At 37.9% G+C, this 13,956-nt stretch overlaps 1 protein-coding gene across 2 annotated transcripts in view; it reads left to right on the forward strand.

Annotated features, from left to right (window-relative positions):
- Nucleotides 1–13,956, forward strand: part of LOC106873658 (RNA cytidine acetyltransferase) — a 51,008-nt gene that overhangs the window by 14,366 nt on the left and 22,686 nt on the right. For both annotated transcript variants that reach the window (XM_052966197.2, XM_014921109.3), the window contains 7 exons: nt 1,640–1,754; nt 2,843–2,950; nt 4,468–4,601; nt 6,120–6,213; nt 8,263–8,361; nt 9,059–9,195; nt 12,578–12,705. In XM_052966197.2, coding sequence (XP_052822157.1) covers nt 1,640–1,754; nt 2,843–2,950; nt 4,468–4,601; nt 6,120–6,213; nt 8,263–8,361; nt 9,059–9,195; nt 12,578–12,705 — 815 coding nt within the window. The remainder of the gene's footprint in view (nt 1–1,639; nt 1,755–2,842; nt 2,951–4,467; nt 4,602–6,119; nt 6,214–8,262; nt 8,362–9,058; nt 9,196–12,577; nt 12,706–13,956) is intronic.

The following is a 13,956-nucleotide window of genomic DNA, read 5'->3' on the forward strand; positions in this document are numbered from 1 at the left end:
GGCATCGGCCATTACTATACTCTCACTTAGCTTGGCAGGTTTTCTCAAGCACGGTATATTATGAAAGGTCTTGGTCACCTGTCACTGCCTCCGTGAGGCCCAACACTTGAACATTGCTTTTTACATGCCATTTACATGGGTACCAGTCACACAGCACTGGCATCAGCCATGACTACGATTCCACTTGGTTCGACAGGTCTTCTTAAGCACAACATATTGCCCAACATTCAAAGGATGCTTTTTACATGCCAGTTACACGACACTGGCGTCAGCCACAACTATGATCTCACTTGGCTTGACAAGCCTTCTCAAGCATGGCTTATTGCCAAAGGTTTCACTCCCTTGGCATTGCCTCCACGACGCCCAACATTCGAAGATCATACTTCACCACTTTGTCCCATGTCTTCCTGGGTCTACCTCTTTCACAGGTTCCCTCCACTGTTAGAAAGTGGCACTTCTTTACACAGCTGTCCTCATCCATATGCATCACATGACCATACCAGCACAGTCTCTCTTGCACACCATATCTGATGCCTCTTATGTCCAACTTTTCTCTCTGGACATTTACACTCTGTTGTGCATACACGCTGACATTACACATTCAGCAAAGCACACTAGCTTCATTTCTTACAAGCCTACTCATTGTCCTTGGTGGTCACAGCCCATGTTTCACTGCTATGTAGCATGGCTGTTCACACACCATCATCATACAATCTGCCTTTCACTCTGAGAGAAAGATCCTTTGTTAGCAGTAGAGGCAGAAGCTCTCTGTACTTTGCCCAGCCTATTCTTATTCTAGCAGCTATGCTCTCGGAGCATCCACCCCTGCTACTGACTTGGTTGCATAGGTAACGGAAGCTATCAACTACTAGTTTTCCCCCCTGGCATTTGACGGAGTCTATTATCTGCACATTTTTAGTGTTAATTGTACCTAAACACCTTCCAAACACAAAAATTATTTTCCCTGTTAACTTTCATTTGATATTGCTGCACCTCTTATGCGTCCATAACTTACACTGGATACATGTTATGGAGTTTCTACCTATGCTTTTTCTACAGATCAAGCAGGCCATCTACCTGAGTGGATTTGTGATTTGTTTGCTCTCCTACTTACCAAGATTTTGGTTTTTGCTTTGATTCTAGGCCTTACTTCCATATCTGAAATTTCTCTCTCTATAGTTATATATGTGTGTATGTATTATTTTTGGACTCAGTGCAGGAAAATATCATGTGGACCACTTCCTGCTGCTTTCTGTTTCAATTGAATCTTCTAAGTAATTTAGAGAGATTTTGCTTAAGATTCAAAGTGTGGGATATTACTTTGAAAGACAGATACAGAGACAACAGTCAAAAATTACAGTTTCCCAATCACCTCTCTCTTTGTTTATCTTATCAACTTGTTTGTTATTTTTTTAATGAAGAAACTATGTATGTTAGGTTGCTCTGAGAAGAGGATCTGAAAAATGTTTGATATTTCTCACTTCATAATTTGCTTTTACTGTATTGGCTCTTACTGTCACATATCACTATTGATTCCCTTCAGTTCTAGAAATCATGGATCATTAATAAATGAATCAGTAAGACTATGTATATATTTGTTGCATTGCTTTTCCTTAACCATTATTGTTCTTTTGTCTAGATTTCTGCTGTCTCTTACCACATGCAGTCAGTGTTTGGTCATTGACAACCAATACAACATCTTACCTTTGTCATCTCTAACATCTACTGTCACTCCATTGCCTAAGTTGTCCAAGGTAATTCATATTTGTTTCCTACTTTACCTCTTCACTTGATGCCATCACTGTGTCTTCCTCTTTCGTTTATTTCATTATGAATTACAGCTGCATATACCTAAGTCCTTCGATAACTAATGTGATAGATTTATAACTATCACAATTAGGTAATTAACCACAGTAATTTTCCACAGTACTAGCTGTGATGCTTAATTAATGTAACTAATTGTCTAACTTTTATTTGCTATTTGGTTGTAGCTGGCATTGGCCTGCCCAATGTATTAACCAAATTTACCTCAGCTAATATCATAATGTCTTAATAACAGGGACCACATGCTTAAAATCTTAACTTTAGAACATAAACTATCATGAAGATAAAATAGTTTTAGCTAAAGCACTCATTAATTAGTTCCATTTAGTTAGCTACTACTTTATAAGTTTATCTAAGGCAAGTTAGTCAAGGATAAGAGCTCAGAAGGCATACACGGTTGACAGATCATGAATACTGTCTCTTCAAGAAATTAAGTGTACAATCAATCACAAACATATAGCTACTTCAGTTCAACATCATGATAAGTACAACACTGGAAGACCAAGACCTTTTCTTGCATTTTCAAGGTAAGCACAAATCTCACAAAAATAGCAACATTGCATGGGTTTAAAATTTTCATGCTGGATTGCTAAGAATCTTTAATTCTTGAAGAATTAGGTTGTAACATAGCCAAATCTAACTTGTTTGATTACCCATTTCTGTTATCATTATTGCTAAAATATTGAGATATATCAAAGGTGGCTATATAGTGAATTGGATGTATAAAACTGACTTCTCTATACCTCACATACCTTGATTGTTACTATACCAACCCGTTCATGATTACTTCATGAACAAGTAATAGAGCCTCTTCATAACCATGCAACTTGCTTGTAGTTCAGTTTCCCTCACATCATATCTCACAATCCAATACAAAAAAAAAAAAAACACTCCATAACATGACTGCCACACATAACCAAACTAATAAATTACCATCTTGTACATTTCTATATGGTGCTTGGTCTCTAGAGGTCAACAACTGAGCTTTGTTTGTCTCATTATTATTTTTATTTTTCAGGAAGAATCTCTCACTCAATCTGAACGTGAATTGGTAGCTTTAAAAGAATCCTTGCAGGATACACAACCTGTTGGTGCAATCATCAATTGTGCCCGAACTTTAGATCAAGTAAGAATTTTTTTCTGCTATTTAATCTACTTAAGATTATGTCATAAATGTCCTTTAAAAGCAGATTATGTCATAAATGTCCTTTGAAAGCAGATTATGTCCTAAACGTCTTTAGAAACTGCAGGGACTGTACTAATCTATAGTGTTGGAAAGCAACTTCTGACTGAGTTAGTAAGGCATTACACTTTCTGTTTAAGAATTAATGGTTCGTGTACCTTCATTGGTACTTGGTCACTAGTTCTGATACTTCAATTTTAAAACTATGAAACAAGCTAGTAAAATATTTCATCTAATCTAGAAGTATGATCCCATATCAAATGGGTTGTAGACCTTCTCCATCTTCTCTGAAAACTTCACATATTTAGATAGGTAAGTGGAATTAGCTGTATGTAGAGGCTTTTCTGTGAGTCCAGCATTTTCACTAATGTGTTCTGAGGCAAGGTACATAACTCTGAATGGTCGGATGGCTAGAATCTAATGACTTTTAAAAACGTTGCTAAAATACACAAATATTTTTATCACTTCTCATAATTAACTGAGGGACAAGAGTAGAACCTGCTTTCAGAAATACTGACACAGGAATATGCTTTACGAAGTAACAGAATAGCAAACCAAAGCTTAGGTTCATGCAATCCTGGAATCAGTACTGTAATACATCTTTTGAAACTGTCATCAGTTTACAATTTCAAGTTGTTTATTAGATTATTATATTTTTTGTTGAGCTTTTTGGAAAGATATTTGGAAGGATGAAAAAGAATAGAAATTGAACATTATGCTTATTGGTGTCATGTTATATGTTGTAGAAAAATATACTGGAATGTTGCAAAGACTTCTGATTCATTCTTTATGTCGAAGAATGATAAAAATATATATTTTAAAGGGAAGTATTCCCTTCAAAGTTTCCATATTTGACAAATATCTTTCAAAGTTAATGATATTTGTTTTACTCTTCAACACCCTTTCTTGAGTTCTTAGAACAACATATCTTGCAATGATCATGGCTTGAAATATGTAGGTGCAGGTGTGGCTGTGTGGTTAAGAAGCTTGCTTTCCGACCATTTGGTTTTGGGCTCAGTCGTACTGTGTAGCACCATGGACAAGTGCCTTCTGTAAGTGGATTTGGTTGACAGAAACTGAAAGAAGCCTATCATATATATGTTCATGTGTGTGTGTACCCTTCTCTTAATATCGCATGATGACAAGAACAGGCATTACTGTCATACAAGAAGTACACATCCAGTCTTTCATGAGAAACATGTCTGGCCAAAGGGAAAGATTACCTCATTTAATAACAGGTGAGTGTTAGCAAGGGGAAGTGCATCCTGCTATAGGATATTTCTCTCAATTTCGTCTGACCCATGCAAGCATGGAGAGATACAGGTGTTAAATGATGATGGTTCTCGTTTTGATTTCAATGCAGTCATTTTGTTTCTTCATTTTTCAGCCTAAAGGACTAAACTTTATGGTCATGTCAGAGATTAAAGGATTACTGAAGTATATATTTTGTTATTTTACAGGCTAAAGGACTCTTAAAGTTTATAGACTCAGTGTCTGAGAAGACTTTACGGAATACAGTTGTGATGACAGCAGCTCGTGGCCGAGGAAAATCAGCTGCACTAGGCCTTGCCATGGCTACAGCAGTGGGATTTGGGTAAGTTTTTATAAGTGTGTGGCTCAAGGTCAGTGCTTATCTATCTTAGTAACTAAGGTGCACATACATGGAAAGTTAAGGAAACTTAAATTTTAAACTTAGAAAATTATTGCTTTTGTTGATTTATTAATGATCTTTGTATAATAAAATAATGAATAATGTTGTTCAAGATATTGAAATTTGGACACAAGGCCAGCAATTTTGGGAGTAGGTAGTCTACATTGACCTCAGTGCTCAACTGGTATTTATTTTATCAACCCTGAAAAGGTGAAAGGTAAAGTCAATCTCAATGAAATTTGAACTCAGAACATAAAGACAGATGAAATGCTGCTAAACATTTTGCTCAGCTTGCTGTCTTTGGATTTTGAAATATTAATATGAATTTTGTAAATCCTTATGTTGTATTCTAAAATATCCATGATGCACTTAATATCCAATGCAGTGCATCATTTGAGAGGTTAATTCTATGACTTTTCAGCTGTTTACTTAACATTATTAATGTCTTGTAATGAATTAATCATCATCATCATCATCGTTTAACGTCCGCCTTCCATGCTAGCATGGGTTGGACGATTTGACTGAGGACTGGTGAAACCGGATGGCAACACCAGGCTCCAATCTAATTTGGCAGAGTTTCTACAGCTGGATGCCCTTCCTAACGCCAACCACTCAGAGAGTGTAGTGGATGCTTTTACGTGTCACCCGCACGAAAATGGCCACGCTCGAAATGGTGTCTTTTATGTGCCACCCGCACAAGAGCCAGTCCAGGGGCACTGGCAACGATCTCGCTCGAAAACCCTACAAAGGCCAGTCAGGTGGTATATATATATATATATATATATATATATATATGTCTGTACGTATTGTCGTCGTCGTTTAACGTCCGCTTTCCATGCTAGCATGGGTTGGACGATTTGACTGAGGACTGGTGAAACCAGATGGCTACACCAGGCTCCAATCCGATCTGGCAGCGTAATTCAATTTATTCACATCCCAGAGACACATGTGCTTTAAGGTTAAGGATTTGATAGAAAACCAAAGCTATATTTGTGACTGTGATGTGGTAATGTCCTAATGATATCTCCAATTTATGCAGAACTATTAAAGTTGAAAAATAAAAATTCTCATTTGAGTTGTGCTTTGCATATCTCTTCCAAATCTGTACTTGTTCAATTTTGAATGAAATGGAGCTTTAATCTCTGAAACCCATCATCTTCATTTAATGTCCATCTTCCATGCTTCCATGGGTTGGATGGTACACATCTGTATTGCTAATTCTAACCACTTCACATATAACATTTTATACTGTAATTTCTCACTTTTTACACTGTTATGTCTACAAATATGCCAATATTTCAGTATGTGCATTTAACTTTTTCCACATTTGTATTCCTTATTCTGCTCTGTCACTTCCTTATTCACCATTACATTCACTCTCTCTAGCCACTATTGTTTCAGTCATATTATCAAATGTTAACACTTTTGGTCATCCATAAAGTTTTCTTGCTTATCTTTCAGCTATTCCAATATTTTTGTTACATCACCAAGTCCAGAAAACTTAAAAACTCTATTTGAATTCATATTTAAAGGTTTTGATGTACTAGAATATCAGGTAAGGCTGTTTCATGATATGCATTTGTTCTTGGTCTGTCATGAGTATACACAATTTAACAGAAGTAGTAGAACTTGTTAAAGGTAACATTTCTGCTTGATGGAATTCGCTTGGCATATAGTTTATAATGCTATCCCTTATTGTTATGCAAAGCACCACAGAGCATAGAAATCAGAATTTTGTAATACCATATTCCAGCCTTCTTTGAAATCACTGCTTGTGTAAGTTGAAGGATCCTTGATGTGGCTGTTCAACTTGCTAGAAAAGGTTGATAAAAATTTCCCTCTAGTCACACCTTATTGTCTTCAAATTGAGACATTTTGGATAATGCAGTTGCCATTACTCTATTCCTTGATAAAATAGATTTTAAAAAAACACAATTGTCAGAGTCAGAATCGAAATCGAACCAAATTCGACGACTGGCACCCATGCCAATCTTTCCTTCATTGGACACTTGCCAAGACTTGTTGGGGCAAGTGAAATCAAAGTCGTAATTGAACCAAATTTGATGACTGGCACCCATACCAGTGAAGTGCTATTAGCACGATCCGAGCATGATCATTGCCAGAACAGCTGTCTGGCACTTGTGCCGGTGGCATGTGAAAACACATTCGAGCGAGGTCATTGTCAGTGCTACTGGACTGGCTCCTGTGCAGGTGGCATGTAAAAAACACCATTTGAGCATGACTGTTGCCAGTACTGCCTAACTGGCCCTCATGCCGGTGGCATGTAAAAGCACCCACTACACTCTCGGAGTGGTTGGCGTTAGGAAGGGCATCCATCTGTAGAAGCTCTTCCAAATCAGATTGGAGCCTGGTGCAGACTTCTGGTTCACCAGTCCTCAGTCAAATCGTCCAACCCATGCTAGCATGGAAAGTGGACGTTAAATGATGATGATGATAACATCTTTGTAGGTTTGGTTAGTAAAAACAGATTTATGTCTAAACAAAAAACATTTTGGCATCACAACCTTTGACAAGATTTTTGCAAAAGTCAGATCATTATGTTGACCTGGTTGTATCTCATGTTTTACTTATAGTTTGTTTAGTAAGGTTCACACTTGCTGTCTCAGATTGTTTCTATATTGGACAATATCCAGAACAAACTATTGTGCCAGTAGTGTACATTTGGCACTAAATAAACTTGGAGAATTATGTGGCATATTCTGTAGTTGTAAAATTATATTATCAGATTTAACCATAGTTTCTGCCTGTTATTTCTCTTGTATTAATGTATTACATAACTATGCTTAGTATGCTTGTTGATAATGTTCTAAACACCATGTTTGATAGTATACCATGCAATGTTCTAACTGTACTATGTTCAATACTATACTTTGTGATACTTATTTTAATTGTGCCATATCTAGTACTATAGTATGTAGTAATATAAACATTATATTCAGTGTTATTGTCATCATCTTCAACATCATTATTCTTATATACATTTCTTCTAAGCTGGCTTCAATCGGAAGGAATTATTGATGCAGTATTCTTCAGCTGTATACCCTTTATTGTTTTCAAGATGGTACCTTATTCCACATATTTCTATGTTAAGGTATTGAGCTGCCAGACTTTTTGTTAATGTGAGACACAAGGATGGTTACTGTTTCCCGACAATGTCTCTTTGAGAACCTACAAACACTTATTGGTTTCCTCTCTATCTCTCACATGCATGCACGCACCCACCCACACACACATACATACATACATTCATTCATTCATTTCCTGTCTATTAACTTTCAGTTACAAGGTACTAATCAGCTCAAAGATATCGTAGTAGACATTTGACTAAAGTGTCATGCAATGTGATCACACCTAAAATTTTATTGTGAACTAGATTTCTTGACCACATGGTGTTGGCTGCACCTATCATGTTCAGTATTATATTGTGTCAATATTCTGACAATCCCTGTGGTAGAAATTAATATACTATGCTCTAAAAGAGTGTTTTCTATTTTGTGTAAACCTGTACCATATGTTTATGTGGCTCATACCATTTCTACCTTGGTACACTGTCTGATGTACACCTTGTATTTGTCTACTGCAGGAACACATTGACTATGAAATAATCCAGTCATCAAACCCTGACTTCAACAAAGCCATTGTCAGAGTCAATATATTCAGAGACCATCGGCAGACAATACAGGTAAGTTATTTTATGCTTATCATTTAATGTTTGTAACACTGTAGATATAGATGATGTATCTGAACAATCATTAAAGTGTCAGACGAAATACTTTGTGATATTTCAGGCTTTTTACATTCTTTTGTCAAATCCCACTGAGATCAGTTTATTTTATTCTTCTGCAGTTGGTAAAATTATAGTACCATTCAAGTATTGGGTCATCCCATAAATAATGTGGTTTTGTTTTTATACTTCTTTTATTTTTCAAAATTAAGATAAACAAAGTTCTTTTTTAATCTAAAATATACTCTCCTCCATTTTCTACAATGTTCTTCCATCTATCTGGTAGACTTTCAAGGCCCCTCTTCTAAAATTCACTTGTCCATGATGGAAAATACTCCTTCAGTACTTACTGTTCTGACCTCATCTACAGAATTCATATTTTTTCCATCCTAATGATTTTGAAGACTGCGGAATAAATGATAATCAGATGAGGCTATGTCTGGTGAATCTAGTGGGTGGGGCATCATTTCCCATTCAAACTGCTCCAATTTTTAGAATGTCATCCTCTCTGTAAGTAGAAGACACTTACCCAAGGTGCTGTGCAGTGGGACTGAAGCCAAGATCACATGGTCTGGAAGCAAGCTACTCAAGCACATGTTTTTTTCTTTTACACTTGAAAATTTTTGTAAGTTTTATTTCCCTTTTTTTTTCCTAGTATATCCATCCTACTGATGCTCACAAACTTGGTCAAGCTGAATTGGTTTGCATTGATGAAGCAGCTGCCATTCCATTGCCTTTGGTAAAGGAACTCATTGGACCCTACCTTGTTTTCATGTCTTCAACTGTTAATGGGTAAGTGCCCTTGCATTCACTTTTTCTTCATCACCATCATCATTTTTAAAGGTCTTTCTCAATATTATATTAAGGAATAAATTTAGCATGTCTATCTAGCAATCAATCTGTCTGCCTTCACTATATATATATGTAGATGGCCCTGCTCAGTATGTAGAAAAGGAGTAGGTAGTAACTCTATAAGATGTACCCGGTGCAAGCTATGGACACATAAGAGGTGCAGCAACATCAAAGGCAGGTTAACTAGCAAGTTAGTTTTTGTTTGTGGCAGATGTTCAGGTGCAATAAAGACTGCAAACAAACAGGAAACAACTTCTATCTCATTCCAGGGTGAAAAACTAGAGGTAGTCGATAGCTTCCGCTATCTGGGCGACCAAGTTAGTAGTGGGGGTGGGTGCGCTGAAAGTGTAGCTGCTAGAATAAGAATAGCCTGGGCAAAGTTTAGAGAGCTCTTACCCCTGCTGGCGACAAAGGGACTCTCACTCAGAGTAAAAGGCAGACTGTATGACGCATGCGTACGAACAACCATGCTACATGGCAGTGAAACATGGGCTGTAACTGCTGAGGACATACGTAAGCTCGCAAGGAATGAAGCCAGTATGCTCCGTTGGATGTGTAATGTCAATGTGAATACCCGTCAGAGTGTAAGTATCTTGAGAGAAAAGCTGAACATTAGAAGCATCAGTTGTGGCGTGCAAGAGAGACGATTGCGCTGGTATGGACATGTGGTGAGAATGGAGGAGGATAGCTGCGTGAAAAAGTGCCACACCCTAACAGTTGAGGGAACCCGTGGAAGAGGTAGGCCCAGGAAGACCTGGGCTGAGGTGGTGAGGCAAGACCTTCGTACATTGGGCCTCACCGAGGCGATGACTACGGACCGAGACCTTTGGAAATGGGCTGTGCGTGAGAAGACCCGGCAAGCCAAGTAAGATCGTTGCCAGTGCCCCTGGACTGGTTCTTGTGCGGGTGGCACATGAGATGCACCATTTTGAGCGTGGCCGTTGCCAGTACCGCCTGACTGGCTCCTGTAGGATTTTCGAGCGAGATCGTTGCCAGTGCCCCTGGACTGGCTTGTGCGGGTGGCACATAAAAGACACCATTTCGAGCGTGGCCGTTTTCGTGCGGGTGACACGTAAAAGCACCTACTACACTCTCTGAGTGGTTGGCGTTAGGAAGGGCATCCAGCTGTAGAAACTCTGCCAAATCAGACTGGAGCCTGGTGTTGCCATCCGGTTTCACCAGTCCTCAGTCAAATCGTCCAACCCATGCTAGCATGGAAAGCGGACGTTAAACGATGATGATGATGATGATGATATTATATATTGCATTCTGTCCTAAACTTTCCCTACTAACATTTAAAGTGAGCTGTGTCTGTGGTTTCTATCATTCAGTACGAAATAGTCAACTTATTATTCTTTGTAATATTCTCACTGGAATCTCTTCAACTATACTTTAATCTTTAAAGTATGTATAAAGGTAGTTTGGTGTTTGGTACTTGACAGCCCTCACTTGCAACATCTAGGTCTTTTCATGATGAAAAAAATTTACATCCCTTTCATCGCAGCTGCAGTTAAAGAAATCTTAGGCAAGCACGTATAGAAATTTATTGATTCTATTGCTAATATGCCAAAAACCTAATCTTCAACAGTACAACTGTACTTAAACCTCGTGCAAGTTACATACATCACTTGCTTTAACTTTAGGTGTGTCTAAATTAATAATCTGTAGCGCTATGCAGTGTAAGGGAGATAACTCTGCATTAGTGTTACTTGATTTTTTTTTCTGCATTACCAGGATTCGTGCCCAGTTACTGCACCAGATTTCTTAGTTTGTCTAGGATGATATTATTACGTTCAATATGCCCGTCACCTTCTTAAAGTCTGTAGTGTATAATATTATGATAGACTGTAGCATGTAGCACTCATGCATTCGTCTTTCGTTATTAAATCCTGTTTTATTGGCCATTAATGACTAACATATAATATGGAGTGGATTTGGTTGCTATTTTGTAGCAGGCTCAATAATTACAGTTCCTTCTTTTTTGACTCTTCTACTTTTGTTTTACATCTAAGTGCTATTTAACTGTTATCCTACTCATTTTAACAGACTGGAAAGTTTTGTCTAACTATCACCATTTTTTCCTGTGCTACCTCAGGACATTCTGTTGAAATTTCAGCAACAGTAGATTTATTTGTCAACTTTCACTTTGTAACAGTTAAGCTTTTTCATCTAAAATATTTAACTCCAGTCTTCCCAACCGCATGGTTTCGAGTTCAGTCCCACTACGTGGCACCTTGGGCAAGTGTCTTCTGCTATAGCCTCAGGTTAACCAAAGCCCTATGAGTGGATTTGATTGACAGAAACTGAAAGAAGCCTGTCGTGTGGACATTAAATGATGATAATAACGATGATGATATATATCTATGTTTGTGTGTCTGTTTGTCCCCCACCACCATCGCTTGACAACCAATGTTGGTGTGTTTATGTCCCTATAGCTTATGAGTTCAGCAAAAGGGTCCGATAGAATAAGCACTAGGCTCACAAAGAATAAGACCTGGGGGGTCAGTTTGTTCGATTAAAGGTAGTGCTCCAGAATGGCCGCAGTCAAATGACTGAAACAAGTGAATGAGTAATATTTTTGCAGTAAAAATGTGATGTAAAATGTGGTTTCAGGTTCAATCCTACTGCATGGCACCTTGAGCAATTGTCTTCCACTGTAGCCCTAGGTCAGCCAAAACCTTGTGAGTGGATTTGGTTGAAGAAACTGAAAGAAGCCCATTATAAATATGTGCGTTTATGTTGCTTTGGCTTGATGTATCATGATGGTTGTAAACGACCATCACCACCCTATAAGTGATGGTGTTCATTTCCAATCTCCTATGAAGAAACACGCCTGGGTATAGAAAAGTATTATCTTGCAAGTAATGCTAAGAATGGAATGGAAATGACATGATTCCAGTTATTTCCTCTGTTAGTGTTTTATCCTTTGAATCAAGGTATTTATTTGGCTGTCTTCCTTTGGCCTGCTTGTCTGGCAAATATAGCCTCTCTTCTTTCAAGATAGTGTGGTTAGATTTGAATGTAGCATCCAACTGCGGTAACAACTATTTCTTCTTGAATCATCATCATTTAACGTACGCTTTCCATGGACGATTTGACTGAGGACTGGTGAACCAGCTGGCTACACCGGGCTCGAATCTGATTTGGCAGAGTTTCTATGGATGCCCTTCTGAACGCCAACCACTCTGGGAGTGTAGTGGGTGCTTTTACGTGCCACCAGCATGAAGGCCAATCATGCACTTTTACTAATATTAATATTGTATTTCAAATGATTAAATTTTATTGTTTAATGATTAAATCGCATTTTATTGGCCATCTTCAGATACGAGGGTACAGGTCGTTCTTTATCTCTGAAACTTATCCAACAACTCCGACAACAAGCTGCTACTTTCTCAGGAACTGAAGTGAAAAAGGTGACAACTGTTGAGAGTACCACTAATAGTTTGTCAGGTACGTCTATTATTATATGTATGTATATATGTTAATAGTGTCACTATGGTTATCATAGATATTTCAACATCAGTTATCAGTTGTCTCTTCAAAACTTCCATTCTTTAATATATTGCTCTAGTTAAACTGTTGTTTCCTACCATTTTTAGTTTACTTTGATACTGATCACTACCAAAGTTGCTCAAACCACAGGGAGAAGGAGAGAAGTTGATTAATGCCTTATAAATGAAATTTTGGTTGACAAAAACTTTATGGAAGTTCATTGTGTATTTGTGTGAGAATATATCTATCTATCTATATATATATATACTAGCTGGTGTATCTGGTAATTCCCGGGGCTAAAGATGTTCTATCGAGACACCTTATTACTCTGATATAAGAAAGCAATTTCGTTATAACTGCCACAAAAGGTGTATTTTCCGTCACAAAACTGTATAACAAACTGTCAGCTGGAGGAGGGAGAGATTGTTGGAGGTTGGCAATTCTCATGCCATTGCATAATTTTGGGGGATTGAGGAACTGATCAGGTTGAAGAGGGGAGTTAAAGAAGGAGGCAACATTTCACCAAAGTTGAATACCTCTTGTCTACATGATGCTGTTTTTAGGAATATCAACTGGGATTGCAGGAGTAACAATGTGATCAACCAGACTCAACATGCACTTCAATAAAATCAAAATAAAGAATCAACCATGCAACCAACCATATCATTGAGCAGGTGGACAGTTATATAAACCTTTGGTGAACAGTGATACAAGCAATATTTTCCTAGAGATCATGAGAATAAATGCACTCAGATTGGCAGTGTTAGGAAGCCTGGACAGCATCATGAGAGGTACCAAGGGCAGTATGAGGGTCAAGCATAATGTCTCATTGGGCTGGATACATCATGCTACTGATGATATACAAGAGCGATATGACATGAAGAGGGGCACCTTTTCCCATTCTCTGTTCTATAAAAATAGTTACAAATCAGTTGTCTATTAAAATGACAAAACCCTTCTGAAATTTTGACTTTGTGCCAAATATATACTATTATTGACATCTTTGCCTTCATGTCATTGGACATTTGTTCTACTCTTTTACCTCTGATTACAACTAATCTCATCCATTTTATACTTCGTCAATGGCTTTTGCATGATTAAAAACGACATCATTAAGAAGTGTTGACATAAGAGGCGTTGGAGTGGCTGTGTGGTAAGTAGCTTGCTTACCAACCACATGGTTCCGGGTTCAGTCTCACTGCGTGGCAC

The sequence above is a fragment of the Octopus bimaculoides genome, chromosome 3 (genome assembly GCF_046866305.1).
Source record: "Octopus bimaculoides isolate indiv1 chromosome 3, ASM4686630v1, whole genome shotgun sequence".
NCBI lineage: Eukaryota > Metazoa > Mollusca > Cephalopoda > Octopoda > Octopodidae > Octopus > Octopus bimaculoides.